We start from the raw sequence: 27,658 nt of genomic DNA on the forward strand, positions 1-27,658 counted from the left end.
GTATTTTGGCTCTTCACTTCCCACTTCTTTTGGAGACCTACACACCCTGATGGCCCTGCCCACGAGGACAGCTTGCAGGATGCTGCTGTTCAGTGGCCAAGTTCCCTGTTCTAATTAGATTAACCAGATCACAGCGAGTCTGTGGTGAACATTAAGTTGAAATGTATTAAAAAAAAAAGACAAAGGCAGAAAGAAACCCTTCATCAATGATTCTATTTTAAAAGTGTTATTTCAAAGCCAAATTTCAAATTTCAGTTGACTATTTTTAGAACTCTGTCATGCTCTAACTTCAGCTGGCAAATAATTAGCACACAACCACTTGCTCACACACAATCCAAAACCTGCAGTGAATGAGGAAAAGGTAAAGTCCATGTGTTGATATTAAAACAGTTTAATAACAGAAAAAAGTAAAATATAATAATAATAATAATAATAATAATAATAATAATAATAATAGTAGTAGTAGTAGTAGTAGTAGCAACAATAGTAACAATAATAATAGTAAGGAGAAGGAAAAAGAGAGAGAGGAATAAAACCTAGAAAACCCAAGGGTTGCTCAATGCAGCTGCTCACTGCCTGCCAGGGACTCATTCCCAGTCCATCCCTGAGCAGTGACAATGAAACCTTCCTGGCCAATGTCCTCCAGTTTCTTACTGGGAATGATGTTCCATGTTATGGAATATCCCCTTGGCCAGTTCAGGCCAGCTGTCCTTGCCATGCATGCATCTTGTGACATCTCTGCCTGGCAGAGCATGAGATGCTGCAAAGTCCTTGAGGTAGGATCAGCATCACTGAGCAACAGCTAAACCACCAATGTGCTATCATTATTCTTACACTAAATGGAAGACTCAGCACTGTGACAGCTACTAGGATAAAAATTAACCCAGCTGAAACCAGTGAAAAGTCCCATTCTATTTAAAATAGTCAAATATTTCCTGTAGTTAGTCACAAAAAATCAACAAGAGTTAAGGGAGATTAGTTCTGCATTAGCAAGATCTTTGTGTAGAGAAAGGTGCTCTGTGCCAAAGTCCCAAGGATGTTTTTTTGCCATGAGAATTGGTGGGTTTACATCTGCTCTGCAGTGGTAGAAGTTACTGCTGCCATTCCTGTTGAGTAGCAGGATTATTAATTGCTCTTTAGGAAAGTCTCATATTTAATTGCAAACCAAAAATGTTTCAACTTGCCTTTGTGCCTTATGCAGAAACAGACCGTCATTAGAATTTTTTTTCTCCTTACAGATTTACAAAACTTGCCTCCATCTTACTGTGTTTAATTTTAATTTTTCTAAAACTGGGAACTTTGTCAATTTTGTATGTGTGCAGTTTTATGCATATGTCCCTCAGCTCTTCTAACAAAACAGTATAATTAAACATTCAGATTTGCACTGCTCTTCATCATATACCATCTAAGTCTGGGGGGTTTGCTTTTGCTGAATAAATGGCAGGCCACTTTCAGTTGTTTATGTAACATACAGAATACAAAACACAAAACAGAACCTAAATTATGTATTGATACTGTTTAAAGCTATAGTTTTCTTTAAGCCTCAATTGTAAATTCTTTTTCATCCTATCACTAGAAGACACAGGATACTGAGGTGTCCCCAGTTTGCTGAGAAGTGCTCATTCCTGGTCTCATGGAAGATGTTACTGCTTATGGCATGGGGGCTGGAAATAGGTGATCTTTGAGGTCTCTTCCAAACCAAAGAATTCTGTGCCTCTATGATATGGATTTAAATAGGAATGTGACTTTGATTCCAGCAGGGTTTATCAGCAGCTGTCATCTTTGTAGAACAGGAACATTTTTTTTAACCTCCTTATGATATCTGGAAGGTCTGTGTTGGTCTGCAGTGCTTAGGCTGTACCCAACACTCCACTGATACTAACTGATGCCTAACTGATATTGCTTCTTACCTAGAGGATTTCTTTTTCTATTTCAGTCAGCATATCAGATGAAGAGAGGAAAGTGGACTGAAGCTCTGAGCAAGGGGATGAATGGCTAGAAAAGCCCACAGTCCTTCAGATTTTCTTTGATTATTATGTCTGTGACTGCATCAAAAACAAATTTGACATTCTGAGTGTCTGTGGCACAGGTCAAGTGACAATATACCTCTTTATCTTGTTTCCTTATGTTCAAGTCTAGAAATTGTTTCTTGATGTAGTTTGCAGCATCTTCAAATGTATTTTGTCCTAGTGGAAAGAAAAGTAAAAGCAAAAAAAGACACATTTCAACTGGTACTTCCTCACAACTGCAAAAAGAGAAAAAATAATGTTTTCTGTGGTTTTCCCCCCTTTCTTTCTATTTGAATTAACTTCATACTTTAGGTATGAAAATTCTGTATCTATGCTGGTTTTTCTCTGGAAATTTCTGACACTGCCTTATATATTCTCTTGCATCAGCTGGGAACATCTGGTGGTTTTTTAATTTCCAGTAGACACTACTGTGACATACAAAAAGAGACAGACTTCCCTTATGGAATGAGTTCTTAAAATAGGAACAAAAATTTTGGATTCAGTTGTGATGTGTGTGTGAGTGATAAAATACTGACTTGTACTGAAATATTGGCTGAGTCCATCACAGCACCCTTCAGCCACCTGAAACTTTTAAATTCTCACCTTCTTCTACCACTAATGGACAGAAATAAGAAACTTTGGGGAGAGAAATGAACCCACCCTAGGATAAACTCTGTGAGTAGGTGAGATGAGTTGAATTCTGGTTGTGTCTGTCTCATACCATTCTTTCATAAGAAGATTCTTAGGTAAGAGGTTTAGTATTTAAAGGCTTATATATAGGTGGCATGAGTCAAAGTCAGTGTTTCATTCATGGCCTACACAAAACATCTGAATGTGTTTTCTCCTGAACACTCCAAACTTACCATTATACTCAGGAAAGCAGATATTCAGGCGAACTTTTGTTATTTTCTCTTGAAAAAGGTCTTTTTTGTTTAGGAACAGCACAATGGAAGTGGCTGCAAAGCACTTATGGTTGCAGATGCTGTTGAAGAGATGAAGGCTTTCATGCATTCTGTTCTGTTGAGGTGCAAAAGGTAATCATGAGACTGAAAAATCTCATCTCCATACATCATTTTTACTGAGATGTTCTTTACTGGAAAGAACCAATAGAGTGTAATAGCCTTTAAATGGTTATCAGAGAATGGGAATGTACCATCAGAGAGTACATTAAAACTTAGAAGCAAAAGGAGTTGTTTGCTCTGACTCACCACTTCTTTATCTTCCACCAGAACCATGTCATAGGCACTGAGTGCAGCACAGAATATGATGCAAGTAACTCCTTCAAAGCAGTGAATCCACTTTTTTCTCTCTGATCGTTGTCCACCCACATCAAACATCCTTTGCAGAAAAAATAGCATTTGTACAATGTAAAGCACTCATAAGGATGTAGCCATGCTTTTAATGCACAGAGTTCAAATGGAGATGAATGACAAATACCCAGCTTTTCCAAATATTGGTCTGTTTCCACCGCAAAAGGTCAAGGAGTGCTGTGTGTTGTTACTCATGGCTTTGTAGTGGGTATAAAATGAAATAAAAAGGCTTAAATTCCTGCATGTAGGATTAATAGTCAGTACTTATGTGTAGCACTTTGTGTTCACAGAATTCACAGACTCACCAGGTTGGGAGAGACCTTAAAGATCATCAAGTCCAACCCATGCCCCAACATCTCAACTAAACCATGGCACTGAGTGCCACATCCAGTCTTTTTTAAACACATCCAGGGATGGTGGCTCCAGCACCTCCCCAGGCAGACCATTCCAGAACTTTATCACCCTTTCTGTGAAAAACTTCTTCCTAATATCCAGGCAATATTTCTCTTGGTGCAGCTTGAGACTGTGTCCTCTGGTTCTATCAGTGCTGCCTGGAGAAAGAGACCAACCCCACCTGACTACAGCCACCTTTCAGGGAGTGTAGAGAGTGATAAGGCCACCTCTGAGTCTCCTTTTCTCCAGGCTAAACAACCCCAGCTCCCTCAGTCATTCCTCACAGGGTTTGTGTTCCAAGCCCCTCTCCAGCCTTGTTGCCTCCTCTGGACACGCTCAAGCATCTCAATGTCCTTCCCAAACTGAGGGGCCCAGAAAAAGGAAATGTTGAGGAAATGGGGCTCAGTGCAGGACTAAGACTTGCAGGTTAGGATTTATTTAGGGCAGAGTTCTGAGACATCGATAGAAGACCCTCAAATTCAGTGTCATTTATGACTTCATGGTTTTGCTTGCAGTGAACTGACAAATTGACCAATAAGACACAGGACTGAAGGCCAGTCACGCATTGCTCCCTGGCTGTGCATGAATAGATGTTGCCATCTGCTCCCTGCCCTGGAGTGATCCCTGAGCCCACTGCATAACCTGCATCCCACCTTTGGAGGGTCTCTTCACCTTCATTGGCTGCTCTTAAGCAGCAATTCCTGGGGAGCAGGATTCCCTTGCTTTGTACAGAGGGAATTGTAGGGCTTCCTTCCCTGCAATGATTTCCTTCCACCTTTGCCAGGAATTGCTACTACCTTTGGATAGCATCATATGAACTTCATATGGACTTTCTATGGGATCCAAAGCCATCTGGGCACACCTGGCTGGGACTCAGGGCCCTTAGCCCTAGCTTCCAGAACTCCCACTTACATCTGCAGTTTTTCAGTGATAAGGGCTAGGACTTTTCACTGTTTTTCTGAAACAAAAGGTGCCAAACTTGAAGATTTTTCAAGTGCATTAGAAAACAGGGAAAACATAAAAAAAATCAAATTTATCCTGCCCTTAGGTTTTCTGTTTCCTAGTGTGCATGATGACTTTTCCCTGTGCCTCCTGTTGTTGAACTTAATACCATAAAGCCTAATCCCCCCTTGGATAACTCCTTTCTTTAAGAATATGCATCAGATTTCTGGATCCTGCAGTATCTGAAAATTAAACAATTCTTATAGCAATGAATATAATGGAATTCAGTAAGAAACAATCATGTCAATAGTAAACAGAGCAAAAATAATTTGTTACTGAAACATTTTTTGCGGTATCTTAATCCTTTTTTTCCTTCACCATCAGCAGTGCAGTTGATGTTAAAAAATGTTATTTTTTGCAATTTTTCTTCCCTCCTAGGGAAAAAATAAAACCCTTTCAGTGCTCATAATGAAATGTTTCTGCAGCTGAGAAGTAATCAATTTTTTTTTTCTGGGACATTTAATTTTTTTTTTTATTGGGTGTCAATAAAAGTGAATTATTTTGGAAATCAGGAAGTTGTTGTGGAGCAAGATTTTGATAATAGTAATGACATTCTTCCAAGCATATCTTCACTGAGTTCAGAAGGTCTACTGAAGAGTGGGATCAGCACAAATAAATAAAGTATTTTGACTTTTGTCTCTGATTAGTACTCAAAAGTCACCTATAATTACATGCCTTCCTTGATTTGTGGTGTATAACTCTGAAATCAGGGTTATGGCAGGAAAACAAATAATAAAAGCTACAAAGTTTATTCTTCAGGAAAGTTTTGATAATCATGTGAATCAGTATTCACTTCCTGTTAACTTTTAGCATATGGCCTTTGAATATTCAAGAGAAGTCAAAAAGGACAAGACCAGAGGCAAGGCCAGAGGCAATGCTTAAGGGCAGTTTTTGCTGTACTAACCCTAGTTAGCTTCTCTTTTCTCAGCCCAGAACTTAACACACTCACATGTAAAACTCAAGTCCCTCAATAAATGGTAGAAAATGAGATGATCTTGTTTTACCAAGACAGTCAAAGTTAGTCTAGAAATCTCTATATTTTCCCAGAACTGTTCTTGAAAAACTTAGCTGCAGATACAGAATTATCTATATACTCCTCCAGTGGTACACACAGAGAGGTCTGAAGATTAAAATAAAGCTTGCCTGATTTTAGTCAAGCTGTTCCTAGCACACCAATAGAAAGGACACTAGAGAGGACTTATGAAGATCAGATCTCCTTTGAAAACATTTAAATATGTTCTGGGCTTTAAGTCAACATTAGTGGAATAAATTGAAGAGCACATGGAAGCTAAATTGCACCAAACCAGCAAAGTAACTACTAAGCAAGGAGCAAATAAAAATCAATGATTTCTGTGCAACTGTAATTCAGTTCCTGGAAGCAGTACTGGGATTTAGACTTTTACTGCACAAAAACAAAATGTTTTCTGTCTCATTCAGTTCAGTAAAGGGACAAGTGTTTAGTAAGTGAGGCATCTGTTCGTGGGTTTTTTGTTTCCATGCATGGCTTGTGACCTGAAGGCCCATCAGTACATCAGCCAAAACTCACTCTGAATGTGCAAGTGTTCCTCTCTTTATAGATGTTTCCATGGTACTTAGCAAGCTTGGTGCAGAGACATCAGGATCCTCCAGCTGTTTTGCACTGCTATGGCAATGCAAAGTAGCAGTCCCTGGCTGGTTAACATGGATTTGTAATTGTTCTGCACCCCTTTAGCAGCTCAAACCCCGCAGACTCCTTTGTAGTGATTTTACCTAATAGTACTCAACTGCCTGAAACCACCAATGATTTACTCACATAACACCACTGTGATGCACAGCAGAGGGTAAAAACAGTGGGGTTTGTGTTTGTGGTGGCTTTAAGAGCCTTCCTCTTTTTTACAGAATAAATTTTATAAACTAAACTTTGCAGACTAAATTTTGTAAACTAAATTCCCAGTTGTGCTGCATTTTCAGCTAGACTCAAATACTAATGCTGATATTAGTATTATATATATAATATATAATATATAATATATAATATATAATATATAATATATAATATATAATATATAATATATAATATATAATATATAATATATATCTATATTATATATCATATATATATATATTCTCTTATGAGGGCTGATAGCATCCTTGTCAATGAGGATTTCCCTCTGGTGGTTTCTTTCTCCACCCTGAACTGATTTCATACATGAACTATGATTGTAACCGAAGGCATTCAAATTTCCAATGTACAAAGCTGGAAATACATTACTCAGAGAAAAAGAAGATGATGTCCATGACATTGCCCTGTAGCATTTTTGGGCAAATCATGAATTTTCATGCGTGATCAGAATATTGATACATGATAATAATTTATTTGTAAGACATCTACTTCAGGATCTCATTTTGTATGTGCAATCTCTGTTGTGTTAAAGCATCTGTGTGGTAGCATAGATGGTTTGGGGAATGCTTAATTGGCACATGAAGAGAAAGAAAGAAGCCAAATGAAAAATGTAAAAGTTATAATCCTCATGCTTTATAAATCTGTCTGTCTCTACAGGCAGTTTCTTGTCTAGACTGCATTTCTCAATATGCGCCCCAGCTTTTAAATTGAGAATTAAATGCATTTCAGTCCACAGAGAAAAGGATTATAGAACTCTGAAATGATAATAATTCATTCAAATCCATCTTCATGTGCAATTAGATGTTTTTAATTGGTTCACCAAGCATAACTAGATCTTGAATATCTGAAAGTGTAAAACATTTCAGTCAAATTTCTCAGAGGCATTATTTTCAAAAATTTTTTCTGAGAATTTTGGTTTTCATCTTAAATGATCATGAAGATATGTTTGATAATGCTGAAATTCCCCATGGGACAGATTTTTTTTTTCTTTTTTTTTTTTGGCCAACTGTAGTGCATTCCTGTGCTAAAAGCAGTTATTTCCATTCTCAAAAGAAGAGTGAAAGGTTAAGAGTATGTGCAAATTGGTAGGAATCAAATGTTTTTTGCATGCTCTTAAGGACATTTAAGTAGGCAAATTTCATAATGGCACAATTATTCAAATGGCAGGATATAACTAAAGCTTTTTAGACATTTGCATACGTAAAAATGCCCTTTTAGAACCCAGTATTCTGTGACCTGTTTGTAATGGTCCATTATATGCTCAAAGTTGGAGTACTGATAATAAAATATCTTGCTTTTTCAGCTGTGCAAAAATGTTAAATAAGACTGGATTCAATGCCATCACAACGATATCACCTGTGTTATAATAAGTCAACACCTGTGAAAGAAAGTACTTAAGAAAAATAAAACCCAAGAAAACTATAAAATAAGACTTTCCTACCTGAAGTTTAAATCCTTGAAAGAAAACTGAGTCTCTATAATCCCAGTTGTCTGCACTCGGGAGTGCAGGACGTCTTGCTCAGTAGGGACATAGTCTGGCATTGCCAACCTGTCCAAATCATTGAGGTAACTGGGGAGAGTGAGAAAGAAATGGTGCTTGGTGAATTCAAAAAGTGAAATGCCCATTACATTATCACTCCTCACTGAGACCCTTTTAAATATGTTATGCAATATCCATATTTAAATACGGTACTGTTGGTTTTATACAGCTGAGTTGCACAATTCAGAGGCTTTTTTTTCCCTTCTATATAGAAGTGGAATTCAATTGCACATAATAAGCATCTTTCTTAGATTTGCAGATAAGGAAAATCCTTATTTTCCCTAGGGATGCTTGAAAACCACCTTGTCAGCAAAGAGGTTTTGGCCATTTTCTCTCAGCAAGTGGGAATTGCTACCTCAGGGCAAGAACCACAAGCATCCTGCAGAAGCAGATGCATAAGGAATCACCTCAGCCTGTCAGACTGGTTGCAATAGTATTTTCCTTCCTAAGTGAAAGGGAGGGCATAATATTTTGGGAGAATTCTCTTTTAAGGGCTGTTTTTCCTATAGACCTCTCAATTTACAACACGAAGGTACATAGTGATTTTAAAAAATATATTTTTAGTCAAAACCAAAAGCTTCAATGAAGCAGAGAATCCCCTTCTGAAGAGCCCTTGAAAAACTGTGGATTATCTCTTTTTATTTCTGGTATACACAGATAAAATCTACATATTATGAGAACCCAAACCAGATCTTGGAAGCATGTTTTTGTCCAACTCTTCTCCTGTCTCTTATGGGGGCAGACACCTTTCTTTAAATGGCTGGGCAGAGCCTCTGAATCCTACTGGCTGGTCTGGGAATCTGTGCAGAGGGGTTATGAGTTGACAAAAGAAAAAGAAAAAGGTGTGCTTGAGTAACTTCCTGAATTTTAGCTACTAATATTCAAATAAAGACCAAAGCCAAAAGCAAGAAGCCACACAATAGCTGAAGCATTTTCAGTGTCCAATTGGCACCTTCCTATTTGTAGCCTCATGTCTCTGGCAAACAAACACTGTTTCTCTAATGGCTGTTAGGCTCCATGCTTTCTTTTTTCCTCTCTGCACTAAGTCTACAGTCTCTACACTGAACCCAGAAGGAAGTTCTGCTGCTCAGAATCTTCCAGATTTTAACCAGAATTTAACCAGAATCTTCCAAAAGAAACCTCACAGAGCATCATCCTTGTGTGCAATATTTAATAGATCTCTAAGTTAAAAAATAAAAATAAAAAAAGAAGAAGAAAATGAAATAAAATAAAAAATTAAAAATGCTGGAATTTTTCATTTGGATATTTCCAAGTTTGGAAATGGGATTTTCTTATTTTGAGTAAACTGTATCGGAAATGGGATTTTCTTATTTTAAGTTGAATAAACTGTATCCAGTCTGCAAGGGGTGTTGAACCTGATCTGAGTAATTCAATGTTTTCCTGTTATTTGAGGCCAGAAAGCAATCTGTTGGGGAAAGGGAAAAAAAGCAATACAGCTCTGTTTCTCTGAGTAGGGCCTGAGGCAAACTCAGCTCACTTTTGTGAAAGGCAGAAACAAAAGGCATTTTGTTATTTATAAAACATGTAAGCACTAAAATAAACCCTTGCATATAAAATAAAGTTCTGACAGTTCTTAGCCACAAATGCCTAAATTCAATTCAACACAGCCAATTGTCATTGCATAAAAAATTAGACCAAGTCAATTATGCAGTTAAAGGAGCAGGAGGCAATTTCAGGCTCGTCCTAGAGCCTTAGGCAGCTCCAAGGGGAGACTGCAGATCATCTCCTCACTGGGAAAGGAGGGAATGGAAGCTGGTGGGTCAGTAAATGCTGATTTTCCTTGGCTTGGATGAGGTGACAAGGCCCCTACCCTGAGAGGAAAATGGCTGAGATAGCAAGGTGCACCCTGTACTACAACGACATGTAAAGTCACAATTTATAATTCCAATCTTGCCCCTTCCATGCCCATCATTCCACTTTAAAACAGAAATAGTTCCAGGTGAGTCTAAGGGAGAAATTCCAGCCAAACTTGACAAAGAGGGAATTTTTCTATTATTCAGAAGAAGTGTTTTTTCAATTAAAACACACAAAGGAAAAGCAGTGATCAAACTTCATTAGCATGAGTTAATAATGAAAAATCTCAGAGAACATGACCTCAGAAAGTCAGAGTTTACACAGTATTAATCAAGATTCTATGTAGGAGCTGGTTCACAGGCACTGAGAAACAGGGTTTGGGGTTTAAAAGAAATTGAACTGCAGCATTAGATGGTTGATTGTAGCTGACTTTGAACTGATCATTAGAAGCCCAGCAGTAAGGGCAAACATAAAGTTGATTTTAATGATTCAGAGCCAAAGGCTCGAATTTTAGAAGCATCAGGTACCAAAAAATGAAGCTAGAGAAGCAGAATTTTCAAGAAATTAGCAGAAATGTTCAAGTAGATGAAAAACATCTCACTGTAGCTGTTTTTAATGTAAATCTAGAAATATATAATAACTACAGACACAATCTATATTAACCTCCTTCAATACTGAAACCTATTTCAAGTTAGAACAGGAGACAAACATTAACACTGAAAGGGAATTAATTTATGTTCTTCTATCTTCTGTGTAGACAACAAACCTTATTTGCCTGGCAGAGGGTACACAAAAAATGTTAGCTGGCAAATAGGGTTTAAATTTTGTTTTAAAGTTAAGAGGTAATTTTCCTTTAACTTATTATGTCTAGTTTGTTATGGGCTTTTAGTGGGAATGGCAGTGGAACCTGTCAGAAAGGGTTTTGTAGAAAAAAATTGCTCTGTACCATTCTTATAAAAATACAATGCTGCTATAGAATGCTGTCAAATCAACAAAACAACATAGGCAATATTTTCTATGTTTAGGACTCTTGCAAAAGATCTTCATTCCTGTTTGGAAGATATAGGAGAGGAAGAATTTTTCATATTTTTTCTGCATATTCCCTGCACTATACCTAAAATTTTTGAACTATGAATGACTTCAGGTTGCCTCCTGAGGTCCAGCATTCAGCTATGCCTTTCTTTTCCTGCCTTGCAGGAGTGACACCCAGCACCTTCACCCTGCAGGTGCCCTCAGCCTGTAGGAGGAGCTCCAGGCGTGGGGAAACCTCCACCTCCAGGTCTCAGAAGATGGACCTCAGCTGGGACAAACCTCTGCCCCAGGTCTGGAGTCAGACTCGAGTACTCTCGAAAGACTCTGACCCAGTGACACCTCCCTTCATGGAGTGTATGAGCTGGGTGAGAAGGTAGCAAGCAGGACTGGAGCCAAGCCAGGGGCTCCTGAAAGTCTGAGGTCACTGATTCACCTGAGGTGAGAGATGTGCCCCAGCTGGAGGGTGATCCTGCATAGGGGTGGGGGTGAGCAGCCCGAGTCAGCCCCCTGCCCATCTGTCTGGTACCTCCAGGGCTCAGAAAGGGACCTGGGGCTGTCAGGCTTGGAGGGCACCTCTGGTTCAGCTGAGGTGGTAATGGCCCAGGGAGCACCTGTCTGTGCAGCCCTGTTAGTTTAGAGGAAAGTTTTTATAGTTTCCTCCAGACTTATATTTAGCATCTTGCAACATATGCAAAGTATCACTCTAGGTAAAAGCTAAGCTATTTAGAGCCACCTTTCCCTAATTTTGTCCTGGAAGTACTCAGAGGGAGAATACACTTTTTTTTTTTTTTTTTAACCATTCAAACAAACCCACAGACACAAATTTTTTCTGAAACCTTGTTTTCACTTCTTTCCTCTGGCTAAACATTTCTGATATATTATACACCTTAGTAACCCCCTCATTCTTCCAGGTTCCCCAGCAATGATTTGCAGAGGCTGCTCTGCGAGGGGGCCAGGCACTGCAGCACACACAGGAGCCAGCTGTTGAGCAGCTGTGTCACCTACTATGCCGCCGAGTCGCTGAGCTGGTACTCCGCTGCCCTGGCGAAGCACGCCTGGGTGCCGCCGTCGCGCCACAGCTCCTTGATGAGCTCAACCAGCTCCTGGGACATGCTGCCATCCTCCAGAGCTGTTGCCATGGCACACAGCTTCCTTTCATCTTCCTAAAGAGAAATTTCAGTAAATATTGTGCAAGCGCGCCGTGCCCCTTCACCTCCTTGAAGATGAGCTTGGTTTGTAATGAGTCGAAAGGGCAAAATTTCTCATTTTCATTGGTTTTTCCAGGTTGCTGTACTCGCCTCTGCATGTAAACATCTTTTTACAGGCTCACTTCCCTTTAGGTAGTGCCAAGGTTTCACAACTCTGAAATTGTGATACACAGAGTTTTCATCTTTTGTGGTTTTGTTTTGATATGAGGGCCCAGTTTCATTTTGCCATAGGCATTCACAAATAGTCCAACTTGGATGGAAGGCTTTTATATTAAGAGAGTAATAAGGTATCAAAAATTAAATTAAAAAGGACATTTAAATTTAAAACATGTTATAACTATATCAATGCAGAAATCTATAACTAAAGTTGGTTTTGAATGTGTTTATAAGAAAAAATTTCTAGCTTCTGACCCCAGTAAGAAATGTGACAAAGTGAATATAACTTGTGAATGCATTTCCCCTATGTGGTGAAGAAGAAACCCGTACAGAGTAAAATCCCAAATATTTTCAATATATTATTCTCTAATTTCTTCCTTTTGTAGCCAAATGAAAATATTTTAAATAATGTAGTTCATTAAAAATATTTCTTTTCAGTAGTTAACAGCTTAGGAATTTACTGTAAATAAAGAGCATGATTAAAATAGTCATTTGATACACTGCCACAGCAAGGGATAATTATAAAATATAACTCCTTAGTCATAGAAGCAGACAACTCAAGTGACTTGCAGTCAATAGTTGCAAAAGTATAAATGGATTCTGACAGACACTGTTTTGGCAGGGAGTATGTTTTATTCAAAACCAGGAAGCATCTTCACAAAAATTTTTAACAAATTTATTTTAAGAATGTGCTATATCTTTATGTCTCAAGAGGAGCTGCAGTTTATGGAAAATTTATAAAAATCAGAGACAGATCAAAAATTAAACACTGCATTTTTTTTATGAAAGAGAAATTGAGTAGGCATGGAGAAAAAAAAATAAAAAGAGAAATTGAGTAGGCATGGAGGAAAAAAACCAAAACTAGGAAATAACCACTAGAAAATTGCCTTCACTGGAAAGAGGGAGGAGGACAGCAGGATAATTGCCCTTCTACATCAAGCAGCACCAGCTCCATTTACACCCCCATGCCCTCCTGCAGTGCTGGGATCAGCAGAAGCGAGTCACCCTCTCGTGTGTGCCTCACATTTGTCTCCAGGGTGCACACTTGTTCAGCAGAAAGATAAGAGTTGCAATGTTCTCTGCTTCAAGATATGACATATCACACAATGATTACAGCTACCAGGCTGGATTTGCAGGTTGAATGGCCTACAATCAGAAGCCTTGAGCTCAGAGTCTCTAGGTGTAGAGGGTACACCTGGAGTTCATTGATTGTTCATTAATTATTATGCAAAAGGGGACAAGTGTGGATTTTCGTGCTTACATAATTGTCCTGGTAATAAGAATAATAAGAACTAGAGGTGAGATATCCTGGGGTGACTTTATGATGCTCGTATCTCCATTCCTCTTTTGAGCCCAGAAATAAGTTTTGTACTTTTATGGCTGGTTCTGAGAGAGAAGGGGGGAGAGAAGTGCAGAGTTTGTTATCAGGAACTGCACTTGCTCCCCTGCATCCTCTCCTGGACTGCGCTGTCTGCAGCACAGCAGGACAGAGCTCTCCTTTGCTTTTAGTTAGTTTTTAGCTAGCTGAGGCATAGAAGTTCCCTGGACTGTGGTTTTTTCTTTTTCTTGGACCTGTTTAAACCTGCTCTGTTCTGAACACCCAGAGAAGCACCAGGAGCTCACACCTGTGGCCCACCCGGGTCTGGGAGAGCATTTCCAGCACAGGAGGGACTGGTGAGAGACTGGCTGAGCTGAGCTAAAGCCCACCAAGGGGACTTTCTGAGGCTGTCATCTCTTTTGGAACAGCAAGAGCTTTTCTTGTTTAATATTGTTAATTTTTTGTGCTGGTAAATGCTTTGCCTGTTGAATAAACAGTTCTTTCCCACTTTTCTTCAAGGAAATATTTTCCTGAACAATTTGGGGCAGGGGCTGATTGAATCTGCTTTCTAGAGGAACCCCTTTGAAGGTTCTCTACCAAATTTGTCCTAAACCTGGACAATAATAAAGAAAGATAGCAGCAGATTGAACTTATCACATTATCACCCTGATTTGTACAACCTTTTGTTTATCTCTGGCATTCACAAAGACTTCAGGTGATTTTCACACTAAAATAGATGGGAAAAATGTTTTAAAGAGAAAAACACTACCTTGCTTCCCAGAAAAGATGTTGTTTAAATTAAGTGTTAAGGCCTTTTGCATACCAGTAAGATGTATTTGCAGGCAGACCTGGAGCATGGGTAAACACATTGCTTTTGGGAACAAGATAATCTCAGACCTTGAACTAGATGACTTTGAGCAGCTAAATCTGGATCAGAACACATAGCAAGAACAAAGTCCAGCTGAAATCACTGCTTATATCAAAACAACTAAAGCTTATGAATTTCTTATCATTTTATGGGAAATGTAAGATAAGTTTTTGGAGGTTTTTGGAAAAGAAGGCAATGTTTAGTGGCAATTCAAATAAATGTGACCAGAATTTCAATTTTCTCTAAAAATCATATACAGATTGCTCTTCTGTCATTCTGGGGATAGACAGGCACTGCAAACATTCTATACATTCACCTGTGGCCCTAGAAGCCTTTTCTGCAATGACAAGAGTGAGCTGACTGGGCTATAAATGATAAACTTACAAAAGCTGTGTTTTCTGCATTTGGTTATATATAATGCTAAGAAATGGACTGGGCTATTTAACTGGGCTGTGAAGTCCCTTGGAAAGGGTGTCTGTGAAACTGGCATAGAGTGAGCCTGTACAGATATCTCAGAAAGTTTGTCAGGGTTGAGAAAAGAGACTGGAACGCTGGGGCACAGGGAGAACACATCTCAGTAAGAGGTGGCAGAGTCTGCCCCACACAGAGGAGATCATGGGCTGGGCCAGGCAGGGCTTGTGGCCAGCACTGCAAGGTCCAGCTGCAGCCATGGCTTGGGTGGTTGGTGGCTCCTTCTGCAGCACAGCACATTAACATTGCCCTCTTTTCTGTGTGCTGCTTTTGGGCCTTGTTATGTTTGTTTGAGTGACTTGCCTTCGTGGAAGATATTTAATTTCTATTTTGTCAAATGCCTGTATGAGCTTTAGTAACCCCTGAAGATTTTGTTTATCATTTTTTAGGTCAAAGTACCACACGTCATTATAATGAAATGTTGACTTCAGGAACAAGTAGAGCTCTTTCAGATAAGCAGATGTTACTCCCTCCAAGATAAACCTCCAGGGATTAGGCAGAATTTGCCAAAACTGGAATCAACTGATATTCTGACAGGCATTTGAGAAATTCTCAGCAAGATCTGAATTACAGGCTAAAAGACTAAATCATTGCATGGAGAAGAAAAGTTTTTCCTTTATTTCTGTCCTTGAAAATTCAGTGTGATTGACAGAAGACAACAGGTCTTGTTCCTGTGGCTTTGCCTCCCTCTGCCTGTGCAGAGGATTTTTGACTGTGTCAGGAATGTTGGACACCCCTTCCCTGTGGTGCCAGTATGCATCCACACAACAGGGAGGTCTCTGTTCCAGCACAAATGGCAGACTGAAATGCTCCCAACATGTCTACATAACCTTTCCTCACATGGCTGAACCCCAAGGTTTGGTCATAAAAGTAAAATATTTCTTACATTTCTCAATAGCAATAAATAAGTGACTAAGCAGCTAAGAAAAGGTTCTTTTTCTTTTTTTTCTTTTTATGGTTTTTTTTTTTAATGTCTTTGCAACTTGAACATTTCTTTTGTAGCAATCAAAATGGGAGTTTATGCAAAAGTTAGGCATCAGTTTTGAGAAAATAAAAATAAGTGAGGACATTTTGTCACATATAGCTCAAATGGAACTCAGTTTCCACTGTCATAAAGAAAATACCAGATCCTCCTTGTTCTAATAGTCTCTACTATTACATTACAAAAAATTAAAAGTGTTCCAATACCTATTTCAAGAGAAAATGTGTCATACTCACAATTCTACCAGGGTTTTCATAACTGATTCCTAACTTAGTCATTGCTTTCACAATGGCCAGGATGGACTGCACTGCATTACTGTAAATGATTGGTCTGAACTCCATGCGCTCCTCATAGGTGAAACCATCTTTATGGATGATTCTGGTGAAAAAAAAAACAACAACAAAAGGCTTATGGGATACATTAAAAAAAGAAAAAAGCCATGAAAAGTTAGATCAGGCACTTTTGTAGTCAGTGTGAGAAAGAACTGAATCCATCTGGCCCTTGGAAATGCATTTTTCAATGGTGGATCTGCCTATTCTGCTAGAACAGGAAACAGCAGTTTCTGTCTTTGTGAGGTTAGTTGTCTGCAGCCAGTCTGAGAGAATAGATGCTGTTTTCTCTGCTTGAGGGTTAATCTAAAACAAAGCACGAGTCTAGAACAAGAGTCAGGCCCATCTCTGGAGATATAGGACAATACAGAAATATATAGAGATATTTTTCTGTACTTAGATCCCAAATGTTTTACTTTTGGAAACTGCAATATTAGTCATGGCCTGTCACTGCTTGTTCAGCCATTTTGATTTTTATGCAGATTCTTACCTAGATAGAAAAATTATTGGCAAAAATGTTTCAGCACTGGGAGGCAATTATCAAGAAAATAAGAAAAAAAATTAATATTCTTTTGTGCATCAGATACAGTTTCTACAGTAATAACAAGGTCTTGTTCTTATTATCTCCAGGCTTTGGAGACTTACATTTTACTCCATAGGGTAAAGAGCCTTAGTAATCAGATTCAGTAATCTTTCTGACAGAGGAATTAGAATTTCATAATCCTCCTTGACTGGAGAATGGCATGTGGTTAAAGTTCTCCAAATCAGTGTGCAGATTATATCACGGCTTAGAGACATCTTTTTTCCATGAGTTGTGAAAAAGGATGAAATCTTCACCCACTTTGGCCTGGTGTGCTCTCAATGAACAGACTTGGAACTGATTTGGCTTCTGGAACCAAGGCTCTATTCTCCCTCACCTCAGCAGGTCAGAGATGAAGGCTATTAAACACAGAATTTCTGGCTTTGGGGTTTGGTGTTTTGCCCCATCTTGCCTGAGATACACTCTGGAGAGAGCTACCTAAGTAGCCAAGTCAGCCCTGTCAGAAAATAATTCACTTAAATAAACACACACAAAACTCAGATGACAACTGATGTGTCTTAACATCTCTCTGATCTATGGATGTCAGAAAACTCAAAAGTTGCATTTCTGTGCCTGTAGGAATATCATCTGTAGGAAAAAAATCTCTCTAAAATGTTTTTCCAATCACTTCTTGATCAGGCAACTCTATGAACTCTCTTTTGAAGCCTTGTTTTTTTTGGTTTTTTTTTTTTTTTGAATGCTGTTTTCATCATGAATTCAGATGAATTCTGCAAGCTTCAAAGGAGTCCTGTTGAACTTGGGAGAAAGAAAAAAGAGGAGCTCAGGGAGCAGAGACCCTCCCCGTTTTATGGATGCAGTCTTCTGAGGCTTTTATTCACATAAACAGGGCTTCTCATCAGATAGGTGGCTGTGATTCAGTCTCAACAGGAGTGATGAGTTACCAAATCTTTTGTTTTCTGCTTTTCATTCATTGAAATATTTGTAGAAGCTTCAAACTGCTAAATAAAAGCACAGCATAGAGATATGCAACTTGGTTTTAGAAAAGCTAGATTGCACATTGGAAATTATGCAGTTAGAAGCACAGAGCGCCAGAGATGTTTTATTTTTTTTAGTAGCTCTCATAACCATCCTCATCTTTTTATGGTGCAAGGGCTTTGCAGCATATCTGTATTTTGAGTATCAGAAGATATTTTTTAAAGTTTAGTGAAACGATATAACTTTGATTAAGACTGAAAAAAAGGTGATTTATTAATTAGAAAATTATGCTATTAACTATACATTATGATTTTGCTGGAAACTGTATTTTCAGCAAAATTATTTCTTTTGTAAACATCTATGAGTGTTCTCTAGAAAACATTATGCTTCATGGAAAAAAATTAATTAATTTTGGAGGTTTTAACTGAAAAAAAAAAAATCCCTTGAAAAGTCCTTGCTTGTGACAGAAAAATGACATTTTATATTAAAAAAATACAATTTTTGTGAACAGTTTTCCTGTAAAATAATTAATATTTGTGATAAATTTGACAGGTCATAAATGCACAAGTCTTTATATTTAACTCTCAGCTTTGCAGTGCTCTCCCCTTCCTCCATGCTGCTAAAGCTTATTAGCTTTCTTAAAGTGCTCAGTTCAGAGGAACATCTTTAATCTGCTCCTGCTTGGGGAAGGTCTGAGCACAACACATATCAATGGTTTGCTGAATAGGGAGGGTCTCCTGTATGGAACTCAAACCAGTAATAAATTTATCTACTGTTTAACTGGAAAAAAAAGGTTAGCAAAGTATTTGGTGGATGGTTCTGAATCTGCTTTATTACAAAATGAGTTGCTTAAATAGTAGAAATTTGTTCTTATGACATAATATCTTTTACTTAACTCTTTAAAATGCAGTGGTGAAGATAAGGAAGATAATAAATAGCTATTGGTGAAGATAATAAATAAGTAGGGGAACTTAAGTCCAGAATAGTATTACTGATTTCATAAACAGTTTGCTTGATTTTTACACAGGAAGAGATTGGTGCTTACAAAGTGGGATCAAATCTTAACAGCTGCAATTCTGTGTAATTTTTTCTGTATTTGGACAGGTTTAGGAATCAGACCAGGACCTCTCTATGAAAATAAGAATAGACACATCAGCAATATTTTATCAGGTTGTGCAGTAAAGGAGGATTTGCCATCAGTGCAAGTATGGTCCCTTGAACTTTGGTGGATTGTTAATTTAGACCAGATAAATAATTAGCATTTTGACTGCCTTTAAAAGAAAAACATGTATGAATTTAGTTGTAACCTGTTACACCTATATGTAACCTGTATATGAAAATATTGTCAAACTAACTTGTAAATCAGCACACACATGTAGAAAGATGCAAATATTTTGATATTTACTCTTGAAATACGGTGAAATCAAATTAAATTAATAGGAGAGATGATTCACACCAAGTGTAATTAAACTGTGGAACTACTTGCTGTAGAAAGCTGTGGATGCTGTTAGTTTACATTGGTTCAGCAAAAGATTCAGGGGTAGACATGAATAAACAGAGGGCTGCTGTAGGGACAGAGTGGTCCAGGATGGTTTCCAAGCCACAGATCATCAGATACTGCCAGGGCATCCAGCACAAGTGTGTTGGCTTGGCTGGTGGGATGATGTGCAAACATCCTTCACTGGCATCTGCTGGAGACAGGGCTGCCAGGTGGGTCAGCCATCTCTGCTTGTCTCTTACAGTCATATTTCCACCACAGTGACTCCTGCCTAAGCCAAGGAAGCAGATTCCCTGTTCTCCATGTGCATGATTTGGTCATTCAGATTTGACTGCCAATCCACCTGTGTGTCTCAGACACTTGGTGATTTTCTTTATAGTGTGTTTGAATGGAAACCTGATTTGAATGGTGTTTCTTTGCATTTTATTCAAATAAGCATAAATATTTTAATAAGACTTTAGCTAGACAGCTTATACCACAAATACCAAATTCAAAGCTGATATGCGTATTCAGATACTTACTTCATTTGCTTTACAATAGTGCTCTTTCCTGACTCTCCAGCACCTGCAGAAGGGGAATGTGGAGAAGATATGATTGATAGATGAATAAGAAGCAAGTATTAAAAATAACTCTGTGGAACATACAATTTTCTGTCTATGAAGAGAGGTACAGATGTCTTAGTTTCTCATTGTACCAAGCATAAAGCCTCCCTAATGTCCATTTGGATTTAAAAAGAACAAAGTCTGGGTTAAAGTATTAATACTGATAAGCAAAGGGCCACTTTAAAATAAGTGAATATTCAGTCAATTAAAGAAAATTACAGAAATTTTAGTTAGCAAGTAAATAAAATATGGATAATATTTTGATTTAATCTTTGGCAGATGAGGAGGAAAACATGAACAAAGTACAGCCTCTTTTAGTGTCCCATTATTACCTGATCTGTAGCTGCTCTTTTAATTTGTATTGTGACCTTTTGTAAGCCAAGTGAGCCAGGTCCGTGCCCTTTAGCCAACTTCTGTAAGCAACTGGAAAACCAGAGTGTAAAGATTTATATGTGGTCTAGCTCATGATGCAGAGGCAGCACATGAGCAAAAGTGTTGACACTGTTTTTTTGTTCCTCTGCCATGTAGTCTTCTGCCATGGAGCCCTGTGGCTGGAAGTGGGAAACCTGCAGAGCAGTGCATCAGTTCCACCTTGGGAATGATTCTGCAGGATAACCCCAAGCTGCTGAGGAGGTGCAGGCATTTGCTTACACAGCGAGTTCAAGAACTGGGGCACAGGTTTGGCCAGATTATGCACTGCTAATTTGCCCTCTTATCTCATGGAAAGTGAGTAATCAATGCAAAGTGTGTCCACTGCAAATCAACACGTGTGACTATCATCTTTGGTCGGTCAGAGTGATAAGGGTTGGCAAGAGCTGCCAAAAAAGAGATGGATTTTAAAAGCAGCTGAAGAGAGGATTTAACTTTGTGAATCCATGGGATAGGATTCATAGAACCAGAGAATAAGACCCCTCAAGAATCACCCTGTGCCTGAGAGCATTGTCCAAACACTTCTTGAACTCTGCAGGTCGGTGCTGTGACCACTGCCCTGGGGAGCCTGTTCCACTGCCCAGCCACCCTCTGGGTGAAGATATCCAACCTAAGCTTCCCTGACACACCTTAATGCTCTTTCTTTGAGTCCTGCCACTGATCTCGAAGTGATCAGTACTCACTGTCTGTTTCTCCTCAGGAGGATGTTGAAGATTGCAGTGAGACCTCCCCTCAATCTCCTCTTCTCCAGGCTGAACAGATCTCAACTGCTCCTCTTAATGATTCCTCTCCTGACCTTTCACCATCCATCCTCATGGCCCTCCTTTGGATGATTTCTAATAACTTACTGACTTTTTATATTGTGCTGTCCAAAATTGCACACAGGGCTCAAGGTGACAAATATTCTTCATATTTTAAAGAAACTGAAATATTCATCACCAGAATTTGTGCTCCCTTTCCTGGTTGCTGATGCTGTGCCTGAATCCCCCAGGACAGGGCTGTCCCTCCTGGCTGCCAGGGCACTGCTGGCTCATGTTCAATTTGCCACTGACCAGGACCCCCAAGTCCCTTTTCCCATCAAGGCTTTCCAGCCTCTCATTCCCCAGTCTGTCTGTACACCCAGGGTTGCCCCACCCCAGGTGCAGAACCCAGCACTTTCCCTGGTTGAATTTCATGTGGTTGGTGATTGCCCATCCCTCTGATTTGTTGAGGTCTCTCTGCAGGGCCTCTCTGCCTGGGAGGGAATTAACAGCTCATCCAAATTTAGCCTTGTTGAGAAACTTCCTCAGTATTCCTTCAAGTCCTGCACCCAAATCATTTAAGATGATGCTGAAGAGAAGCAGGCTGAGGATGGAGCCCAGTGGGACCCCAGCAGTGACAGGTCCCCAGCCTGATGTCCCCCATTCACTGTCACCTTTGTGCCTGGCCTGGGAGCCCATTGCTCTTCCATGGTGTAACTCGGTTATCCAGCTGTGAGCTGGATGTTTTATCTCTTGTGAGAGAAAGTATCAAAAGATTCATCACAGCTTTTCTCTTGGTAGATTACCTATTCCCTCATGGTATGGTGTCAAATATTTCTGACTAAACCAAAATCCGAGGCCCAGACTTTTTAACCAAGAACTTCTCAGTAAATAGAACCAACTGATTACTGACTTCTCAAACACATTCTGTAAAGGTAACAGTATTCAAATGACAGGGATTCATTTATTCAAATGAATCACAAGAGACAGCAAACCACACTCAAAGCATTTTCTGAAACTCATGATGTGAATGGTAGAAAGTGCAAGAGAAAAACAAGCCCATGCAAAATGGGCTGATGCTGCCATCTGCCACAGTTTGGAAATAATGCAAATTTTTTGTACATCATTTATTATCCTCTCAGTGACCTTCTGAAGAACTTGGTAAAGCCCTGTCTATAAGGTACTGTTTGCTACACTTTTTGTAGGGAAGAGAGGAAGCTGTACTGAGAATTTGTGCATTCATCTCATGGAAAGATGCTAGGAAACATAATATAGAAATTAACTTCTCTTTCAGGTCTGAAAGACACTGTTAAAATAGAGTGAGAGATGTAATTTATATCTTTTGGATGCAATTTTCTATATCTGCTCATCTTTAATTTATGAGCCAATAATACTTTTATCCAAACAACATGTGACTTTCAGACTTTGGCTTCACCATGGAGTATCATAGTTGTAGCAGCATTTTCAACCCAGGAAGTGGGTCAGGAATAATTTTATTTGCACTTGCTTTTTAATTCCTTCCCTTCACCATGTAGCCTCCTTCTTTGGACAGTCCCTGGTATGGAAAACCAGGGTTAGGGCTGCATTTCCACCTGCTGCAGTGGATTTCTACTTGCAGAAATAGTGGCAAAAGTCCATCACAAAAGACCTGGAGTGATTACACAGGGAGCTGAAGGCATCTTCTTCAAGCCTAGATTTTCTGAACAATAGATAAGAACTTAGGATGAACAGTCATGTCCTGAAGCTCAGAAAGAACTTAATTAGGATTTTGAGAAGCTCTGTCAGCTCTGAAGATTTACAGGTCTACCTGACAGGTATCACCATATTTTAGTCATCACCATATTTTATATTTTGCATATTTAAGATCTAGCTGAAATTTACTCCTCATTTCTGTCTCTATTCCTTTGACATGGATGACTGCACAGAGAATACTGGCACAAAAGTCTCAGTCAATGCCTGAAAGTCTGGCTGTCACTGCTGGGGTCCCACTGGGCTCCATCCTCAGCCTGGCTCTCTTCAGCATCATCTTAAATTACTTGGGTGTGGGACTTGAAGGAACAGTAAGGAAGTTTCTCAACTCCCTGGGAGCTGAAAGATGTCCCCACTGCTGGTAGCATCAACACTTCCCAGAAATCACCTCCACCATGCCCCAGGGCACACCACACTCACCCTCAGTGAGGTGCTGAACTCTGGCTGGCTGTAACCTGCATCTCCTCTTGCTTTGGGTGCTCCAGAACTGCATCCCACCATATCCCAAGCCTTCCATGGGTCTGGGACTGGAGAGCAGGCTCAGGAAGAAGAGTCATGCAGCAAGGCTGCAGAGGAGCTGTCCCCCATCAGCCTGACACAAATCCCCCTCCTGCTCTGGGAGTGCTCAGCCTGCTCCCTGCAGGACACTATGACATGTGGACAGAGCAGAAATAGAGAAAAACACCAGAGGTGTCTTGAAACAGTGAGAATCTCAAAAATTCAAGGGGAAACTGAACCCAGGCCCTCAGCTGTGATTTGACATTTTTGTTTTTCTATGCAGAATTTGTTTGAATAGCTGTGGAGAGTACAAGCTTTCAAGATTAGCATCTGCTGACACATTGAGGAAGGTTCTTCCATATTAAGGTGCTTTTGTGTCTCAGATAAAGAATTATTATCTCTTTACAGTTATTCCTGTGGAAGGAAAGGTTTAGTTTAGAAATTTTTCCAGAATTAAACACAGGGAAATAAAAAATCCCTGCTGAATATTTTGTTTAAAACCTGTCCTAAAACTCACTGACGATGACATAAATCAGCAAAAAGCAGGCAAAGAAAATATTCAAATAAAAAAAAGAAAATATTCAAATAAAAAAGGAAAATATTCAAATAAAATCGGAAAATGTTTCACACCCCTGCCTGATCTTTGCCTGTGCCATCCAGAAGTCTGGATATTATGAACTAGAATGGAAATCACATCTTTCTGGTCCTCTTATGAGACTCAACAAACTTAGAATATGAGAGAAAAAACTCAAGAAAGAAAAAAAATCTAAGATCTAACCCTCTTGAGAGAGAATAACGTCCTTAAATACTGCCCCACTCTCCAAAAAAGAAAATCAGTATATTCCCATCAGTGGGATTGTTGGGCTGTCTTTGTGCCCAAACCCTATGTTTTCAGGCCAGATGTTAGTAACAGGAAGTTAAGGTTCAGTACTACAGTAACTGTTTCATTTAACTGGTGTTAAGAATCTGTACTATACATTTCTACATTCAGACTATTTACCAGAGATGTCTTATAGTCAGTGGAGAGAAATATTTGCTACAAAAACTAAACTTCAATTTCTGTTTCCCTGAAGCAGATGTTTAAGTTAAATTGTGTGAGTTGTGCCCCAAAAGGTGAGGTGAGGATGACCAGTTCTGTTGAGGGTGGCTTTTGTCCTGGCACTGAAAACTGTAGACAATAAGACATGGAGTAATACTTTGAAAATAAATAAGTTAAAATTTCAATGATTGTTTAGACTGAAGCTAGGTTCTTATTTCTGTGGAAAATCACTGTGAGCATCAGCTATTTTGGCCATTTTGGAATGTGCACTGCACTTTGCACACCTATAAATTGAAAGTTGCATCCTACAAAGATTACAGGTGATGTGGCAGCCAGATACAGCCCTGATACACAGGATATAAAACTTTCATCTTGGAGTTTGTTCCAGACTCATAAAACAACCTGATCTTTTTGAAGTATAAATACATAGAGACCAGATGGAAAGGTTGGGGGAAGGGATGGCTTTGGCAGCATGGGAGCACCTGGCCCAGAGGATTTAATGCTCTTGGCTCCTGGCCAGCTTGTGAGAAACGTCAGAACCCAACATAATTTCCCCCCTCCCCAGTTTATATGTACATGCCATAAAAACTGTAAATCACCTCAACCCAGTTAGTGTGTTTGTCTGGGTCATAGAACTTGACATAAACAAACATAGTGGCTTTTTTTCTGAAGAGAAGTTCTATTTTCTTGTAAAGGGATCTGCTGGAGGCTGTAGAGACACCACTCTAGATTTTAAATAATACTCTCAGAAAGAAGTCAGAATACCCTGGGGTTTTTTTACATTTTAGGTGTAAGGAAAAAAGTGATTACACTGAAAAGCTTATGATGTACATCTCATTTTTTTCTGAATGTTTTCTACCAACCTGCCTATTGCAAAAAGAAACTATGACATCTGGTCTGAAGTACAAAGGTAACATTAAGTCTGACTGAACAGAAAGCTAGGACTAGGCTGGCTTGAATAGACATGCCCTTGATTTATGAACTCTAAAATTTCTATCATTTCTGATATCCCTTCAGAGGTGTGGAAAGGGAACAGGCACAAATCTGAACATGGTAGATTTAATTCTTTCCTATCTGGCCATTTTGGCAGCCCCTGTGGAAGGATAGGGTGCCCATTCTGCACCTTGCTTCAGCTCTCTGGCTCCAGATGTTCAAGAGACTCCCTCACTCTGGTGGAGCAATACTCTCCTGATACATAGTTTATTCATCTCTCATTTTCTTAAGAAGAAAATTTAAGTTATTAATTTTTCTTTTTTTTTTGTCTCTTCAACTTATTTTTACGAAGACTTTCTCATCTGTTGCTCAGGAGAACAAAAGCCTTCCAAACATTAACCACTGAAAACTTTGAATTTTTATCATGTGTAATATGAGTAAAGGAAGATATTGTAAAAATTTATAAAGAAGTATTTCAGATCCAAATGATCATTTTGTCTCATGAGAAGAGTGCTTGTGTAGCTAATGAAACTGAACTATGTTCAGGTTGGAAATGAACATAATAGAAGTTTTTTTCATATAGCTTGCATTGAATTTCAAAGTATTTTACTATAACTATCTCAAGGCTGCTCTTAATAGTGTCAGGAGAAGACTGATTATATACATTAGGAAACATTTAAAACCAAAGTCCTTAATACTAAATACATACATATGTTCAGTGTGTGTGTGGGGGTCATTTACTTGGTGTCCTGCTGTAAAAGAACCTTCAGTAATACTGTAAGGGCATAAAAGCTTGAAGATAAAACTGCTTAACTTATAAATTCCTCTTTATCTGGAAAATTCCTCTTTATCCTATACATTCCTCTTAAAGGATTTCTTACTTTTTCCTCATGGATAAGGTTGGATAAGGTCAAAGACAGGATCCAGAATTAGATGGATTCTGGTTCTAACTCAGTGTCCCAATTTCTTTTTGTAACAATACATATAAATTACTTTAAATTTATGGAATTTTAAATGAAAATATTGTTCTGGGATTTTTTTTGACTGACTTAAGCTTTCCTCATTAGGAGCAATATTTTATATTACTGTGGCACAGAAACTCTTAGTATTCTTAACTGGACAGAAAAGCTTTGTAAGCCACAATCCAAATACTGATTTTACATCTAGAGTATCGAACTTCTGCTTTCCTATTATTATTTGAGAAACCTGCATGTTCTTCTCTTATGTATTTTTGAATAATTGTTCTTTGATTTTAACAGGTATAAATAGACATTTTCATAAGATACAAAACAGAGTTGATTTACTTTATCTAATCTAGTTTTGCCTGTAGAAATGTCAGTTTAAAACCATTTGCAAGAACTGCAATTACAAGAAAGGCAAAAAGAGAAACACTCCAATGATCAAAGACTGTTTTTCCATTCACTGGGAAAAACCACTGCTAACTTTTACAGGAGGCTGTTAGAAGAAAAATGTTAAGACAGTGATGGTGTTAATGTGCTCTCAGATATTTCTTGTAAGCTGCACAGCACCATGGGAAAAAACCCCAAGAATAAAGCTGTATCAAGAAAAAGAATGCCTTTTCTTTTGCCATTACAGCCTCTGTCTGCTAACAAATTGATCATAGTGAGGATTAGAAGTAGTAGTTTGTGTCAATATTTATAGGTATTCATCTGAGTACTTTTCATTCCACTCTCCATTATACATCAAAAAAAGCCATTCTAAATCACTTTCTGCTTCTTTAAAAAATGGAATGGAACACCTTGAAAGATAAACAATATCAATATCTCATGACACGTGGATTTTTATGTGGCCACTTATATAACTTAATCCTCCTGCAAATGAATGCATATAGATCCATGAAAAAGAGAGATAAGTGTGCTATGTTCTCTGTAAGTTTGTATCATAACATTTATTCAAACAGCAAATTTTCATTTCTCAGAAGTATTCAAAATCAAGGATTTATAACATTTCAAATTGAATACATGCAGTGACTTGGCCATTTCCAGCCTATTCCTTATGACTTCATGAGTGGCCACAACCAGAAAATATTTTAAACGTATATTACAGAATTGTTTTCTTCAAATAATATAGTGAGAGGTGAGAAATTCACAGTACTAAAATGTAATTCCAGAGAAAAAAAAACCCTCAATGGAAAAGCATTATGAACAATTTTTATTCCATTTACCCAACAGTAGGAGTTTGACTGTCCTGGCTTCCCTTGCTGCATCTTCCTGGAGTTTCTTTTCCAGTTCTCTGGATCTCCTGGCTGAGTCCTTGCTCTCTGAACTGGCTCCACTGCCCATCTTGAGATGTTAAAAATTCTCTTTATGCAGCTGATT

At 38.7% G+C, this 27,658-nt stretch overlaps 1 protein-coding gene across 1 annotated transcript; it reads right to left on the reverse strand.

Annotated features, from left to right (window-relative positions):
• Positions 1–1,995: 1,995 nt before the first annotated feature.
• Positions 1,996–27,622, reverse strand: GNAT3 (G protein subunit alpha transducin 3). The gene is made up of 8 exons (XM_071424332.1): positions 27,505–27,622; positions 19,851–19,893; positions 16,223–16,364; positions 11,989–12,146; positions 8,038–8,166; positions 3,218–3,347; positions 2,873–3,026; positions 1,996–2,186 (listed from the first exon to the last, which is right to left on the reverse strand). Exons 1-8 carry the CDS (start codon positions 27,620–27,622, stop codon positions 1,996–1,998), a joined length of 1,065 nt encoding a protein of 354 aa, XP_071280433.1.
• Positions 27,623–27,658: the final 36 nt, after the last annotated feature.

Source organism: Agelaius tricolor, unplaced genomic scaffold (genome assembly GCF_023055355.1).
Source record: "Agelaius tricolor isolate 1412-34295 unplaced genomic scaffold, bAgeTri1.0.p SCAF_3, whole genome shotgun sequence".
NCBI lineage: Eukaryota > Metazoa > Chordata > Aves > Passeriformes > Icteridae > Agelaius > Agelaius tricolor.